The sequence below is a fragment of the Salvelinus sp. IW2-2015 genome, unplaced genomic scaffold (assembly GCF_002910315.2).
Source record: "Salvelinus sp. IW2-2015 unplaced genomic scaffold, ASM291031v2 Un_scaffold2303, whole genome shotgun sequence".
Classification (NCBI taxonomy): domain Eukaryota; kingdom Metazoa; phylum Chordata; class Actinopteri; order Salmoniformes; family Salmonidae; genus Salvelinus; species Salvelinus sp. IW2-2015.
Window position 1 is genome coordinate 107,156 of NW_019943629.1, and position 5,256 is coordinate 112,411.

Genomic DNA, 5,256 nt, shown 5'->3' on the forward strand with positions numbered 1-5,256 from the left:
ATATGGCTACTATATTGTGATCACTACATCCGATGGATCTGGATACTGCTTTCAAACTAATTTCTGCAGCATTAGTAAAGATGTGATCAATACATGTGGATGATTTAATTCCTGTACTGTTTGTAAATACCCTGGTAGGTTGACTGATAACCTGAMCCAGGATGCAGGCACTGGTTACAGTTGGAAGCGTTTTTTTGAGTGAACAGCTTGATGAAAACCAGTTAAATATTTAGTCACTCACAAAATATACCTCTGTTGACATCACATACATTACCAAGCATTTCATACAYGTTACCCAGATACTGACTGTTAGTACTTGGTGGTCTATAGCAACTTCCCACCAGAATGGACTTTAGGTGAGGCAGGTGAACCTGTAGCCATAAGACTTCAACAGCATTTGACCTCCGATCCTCTCCGAGTTTAACAGGAATATGACTGAGTWTAAACAGAGACACCACCCCCATTGGCATTTCTGTCTCTTCTATAGACGTCGTAACCATGTATTGCTACCATTGGTTCATCAAAAGGCATTCTCCAAGTGAGTTTCAGAGATAGTATATGAATGTTATCCGTGACTAGCGACTTACTGATATCATGAACCTTGTCGCTAAGGTTACACGTGTTAACGTGGACTATTTTGTAGCACTTTCCCCAGATTCGAATTGTTACAAGCATTCCGCTACACCCGCAATAACATCAGCTAAACGCGTGTATGTGACCGATAACATTTGATTTGGGAAGTAGACATGCTCATGTTATTAACGTAGTGCCAGGTGATATGCACACAGTGAGACTTCTTACGAGGGCAAACCGTCTCAGTGTTAAACTCTGGTTCATAGGCACATGATTCTGCATTATAATAGCGTTGAATTGACAGAGGCACTCAGGGGAGTTGGAGGAACATAAATTGCATAAGGAAATAGAGACTGATTTATTATAAACAATATATTTAATGTGGCATAACCAAAAACACAAATTCTCAGTCAAAAACATAAGTCAGAACACAGCTCTCTTATTCCTCATGTGACTTCTGGCCTCTGACTGGGAAAATATTCTTCCACAATGAGAGCAGTGGTAGTCTTCTCCAGAGTGTCTTCCTTATGCATTTTCAGGCTCCCTAAACGATAACTTTTTCACAATGGAATCAGTGGTAGGGTTTCTCATTTGTGTCCTCTTAGTCTTTTCAGGCTCCGTAACTGAGTAAAACTTTCCACAGTGGGAGCAGTGGAAAGACTTTTCCTCTGTGTGTCATCTCATGTTGATTATTACTTGTGATCGCAAAATTCTTTTCACACTTGGAGCATTGGTAGGGCTTTCTCCTGTGTGTATTCCTTCATGCCTTTCAGGTTTCCTATCTGGGTAAACTCTGATCACACTGGAACATTGGAAAGGCTTCTCTCCTGTGTGTATTGTCTGTGTGTTTTCAGGCTCCCTAATGTAAATTTCCCACACTGAGCAGCAGTGGTAGGTCTTCCTCCCTCTTTTATGTATTCCTTCATGCCTTTTCAGGCTCCCTATCTGGTAAAACTCTTATCACACTGGGAACATTGAAAGCTTCTCTCCTGTGTGTGCCATCTCATGACGTTTTAGATTCCTAACGTAGAAAAACTGTTTCCACATTGAGAGCAGGTGTCCTGCGGTTTGGGTCTCTGGGTCTGGTTCCCCTGAAGGACTCTTCTCTTGTCAGAGTGAGAGTCTGGTCTCTCTCCTGCTAAAGACAGAGTATTTGGTTAAACAGAAAACCTGAATGAAACCTCCATTATAAAAAACTGTCTCCTATATTTAATCTGGACTACATCCTCAATAAACCTCAGGCCAGTCTTTGCAACATTTCATAACATTCAGTCTGTTATAGGCTGCATTTTATCCCTTGTGTGTTTTGCTGGTGGCCACTTTACAGCGCCTACAGAACATCTACACCCCTTGAATTTCTTTATTCACAAATTGTTTGCGCTACAAAGTCATTGCAATTTTTGTTTTGTCATTGATCTACACAGATATCTCCAATTAAAACATTCTGAAAATGTTTTGCATAAGTATTCAGTCCCTTGTTAATATAACATGTGGCTAACAAATCACATATAATTAATGACCGGTATTTAATAATAGATGTTTAACATGATTGTTGAATGACTAACCCTTTCCTCTGTCCCCCATATAACATCTGTACGGTCCCTCAGTCAACTATTACATTCAAGCACAGATTCAACTACAAAGACCAGAGAGCTTTTCAAAAGGCTCAAGACACCAAGTGATTAGTAGATCGGTAACAATAACCAATCAGACGTTGGATATATAAGCACGCGGTGATGGTAGATGGGTAACAATAACCAATCAGACGTTGAATATATACTTAAGCACTGATTGTAGATGGGTAACAAAACCAATCAGACGTGAATATAACTTAAGCACAGTGATTGGTGATGGGTAACAATAACCAATCAGACGTTGAATATATACTTAAGCTAAGTAAAAGATGCTGTAGATGATGTATTAAACCCCCCAGACACATCAAAGATGCGTCGTCCTTCTAACTGAGCTGCAGGACAGGATGAAATGCTTAGGGAACCATGATGCCCATTGTCAGTAGCATTGTGGTCTCAATTAAATAGAGTTAATATAGCACGGGGCAGCTATCTTTACAAGGAAATTAGCATCTATAGGGATGTCACCGTGAGGCCACTGGTGATTTTAAAACAGCTCTGGAGTTCAATGGCTGTGATGGGAGAAGACTGAGGATGGATCAACAACATTGTAGTGATTTAAATGACAGAGTGAAAAGAAGAATACAAATATACAGAATGCAAATATTCCAGAATATCCATCATGTATGCAACAAGGCACTAAACTAATAATGGGGGGAAAAACAGCAAGGGAATACACTTTTTGGCCTAAAGCCTTATGTTTGGGTAAAATCCAACACAACACATCACTGAGTAACTGCCTCATTATTTTCAAGCGTGGTGGTGGTGGCTGCATAATGCTATGTGTATGTCTGACACCTGGCAAAGACTAGGGAGTTTTTCTGGATTTTTCAGGATGAAAATAAATGGGGATGGAGCTAAGCACAGACAAAATCCTAGAGGAAAACCTGCTTCAGTCTGCTTTACGCCAGAGACAGGAATTCACCTTTCAGCAGGACAATAAGCCCAAATCTTCACTGGAGTTGCTAAACCAAGAAGACCATGAATGTTTCATGCTTACAGTTTTGACTTAAATCTGTTAGAAAATCTCAACAGTATTACAGGGCTACATCCTCTTGAACCTTTTTAACATGTTACTGATTGAAAATTAAATAAATAAAAACATTCTAATGTGACACTGGGATATTATTCTCCACCCCCCTGAGTTAATTCTCGGTAGCTGCACCTTTGGCAGCCATTACAGCTGTGAATCACTTGGAATAAGATTCTACCAACTTCTCACAACTCTTAGGGCAACAATCACTGAGTGTACAAAACATTAAGAACACCTTCCTAATATTGAGTTGCACCACCTTTCCCCCTCAGAACAGCTTCAAATAGTCGGGGTACGGGACTCTACAAGGTGTCAAAAAGCGTTCCACTGGGATGCTGGCCCGTGTTGACTCCAATGCTTCCCACAGTTGTGTCAAGTTGGCTGGATGTCCTTTGGGTGGTGGACCATTCTTGATAAACACTGGAAACTGTTGAGAGTAAAAAACCCAGCAGCGTTGCAGTTACTGACACAAACCGGTGTGCCTGGCACCTACAGTGGCTTGCGAAAGTATTCACCCCCCCTTGGCATTTTTTCCTATTTTGTTGCCTTACAACCTGGAATTGAAATGGATTTTGGGGGGGTTTGTATAATTTGATTTACACAACATGCCTACCACCATGAAGATGCAACACTTTTTTTTGTCGAACATAACGAACAAACAACCGTTCATGATTCCACTCATTGGCTAAGAGGCAGACGCGATTAGAACTCAGATCAAGAATATAAACGTTCTGAGCTCTGAGCAACACTGGGAACGCAATAAGTGGGTAAACGCCAGTTAACAAAATAAAAAAGGTAAGTAAAACACAATTTCTCAAATAAAAAGGTGTTGAAAAAGTGCTTTACGGTCCGCTACATCCCTGGTTTTAATGTCTGAATTCCATGGTTCCATCTGCGGATTTTTATAAAAAACACACATTAGTTTAACAAGTGTTGAGTTTTTCCCCCCTGTTTTTAAACCAGTACTCACTGATGTTAATCAGATCTTCTGTCTCCTCTTCCTCCACCCCAAAAACGTCTTCCTCCCCCTCTTTTATTGAGATAGCCTCCTCTTCCTCTGCAAAATGTTCTTTCTCTTCTTTCACTGTAACATCCTCCTCTTTTAATGTGAGAGCATCCTCTTCCTCCTGTTTTATTCTGAAAGCTTCTTCCTCTTCTTTCACTGTAATATTCTCCTCTTCTTCTTCTTTTACGACAATTTTCAGTCCCAGAGCTTCTTTCTCCGTCCAGCAGACCTCCTCTACTTTAGCAGGAGGGGAGTAGCTTAGTGAGCTCATGGTCGGGGACGTTAGCTAGTTAGCATTAGCGACAAGGCAAGTTCTAGGCTCAGTATCAAACTTAACACGTTTTTTGCAAAGTTAACAAGCAAATTACTTTCRAGTAAACCAGTAGATACGTAAACATAATTGTGTTTAAAACTCCGAGATTAATATACGAAAAAATTGSCAAAGAAACGTCAATATTTCGGTTTTATGTTGGCTAGCGAGGTGGTTGAATCAATAGCCTTGTCGCTGTTGAAGAAGCGTCCCGTCCACTAGATTATACGTCACGCAAGAGGCATCAACTGAAATAATTAAGTCGCCATCTGCTGACTGGAGTGAGTAACGAAGTTTAGACAAATATTCACGACGTTGTTTATTCTGTCGTAAGTCATTGCAAAACAACCAGATCTCATGTTTTCTCTTACTTCTTACCAGCACTTTTCTCTATGCAATGACATAATTTTAAATTTCATTTGTAATGTAATATTATATTATGTTGTTGTTGTCTATAACAGTTTTGTAAACTGTYATGTATTTATTTGTTTTATGTGTATCCCAGGATGAGTTGCTGCTGCAATAGCCAATGGGGATCCTAATAAAGTAAACACACTTATACCCGAGGCATACAGAAGAAAGCAGGGTCAATGAGTTAGCCAGCTTACTTGCCTAAATATTCTGAGGGGGAAAAAAATWAAAATACAAGGATAGATATGGATATTCATGGCTATTTCAATAGTTGCACAAAATGGCTGCAGTG

At 40.0% G+C, this 5,256-nt stretch overlaps 1 protein-coding gene across 1 annotated transcript; it reads right to left on the minus strand.

The window, feature by feature from the left end:
* Window positions 1-1,586: 1,586 nt before the first annotated feature.
* On the minus strand, window positions 1,587-4,761 carry LOC139025146 (coiled-coil domain-containing glutamate-rich protein 1-like). The gene is made up of 2 exons (XM_070440202.1): window positions 4,208-4,761; window positions 1,587-1,711 (listed from the first exon to the last, which is right to left on the minus strand). Exons 1-2 carry the CDS (start codon window positions 4,512-4,514, stop codon window positions 1,587-1,589), a joined length of 432 nt encoding a protein of 143 aa, XP_070296303.1. The 5' UTR covers window positions 4,515-4,761.
* Between the last annotated feature and the right edge of the window lie 495 nt (window positions 4,762-5,256).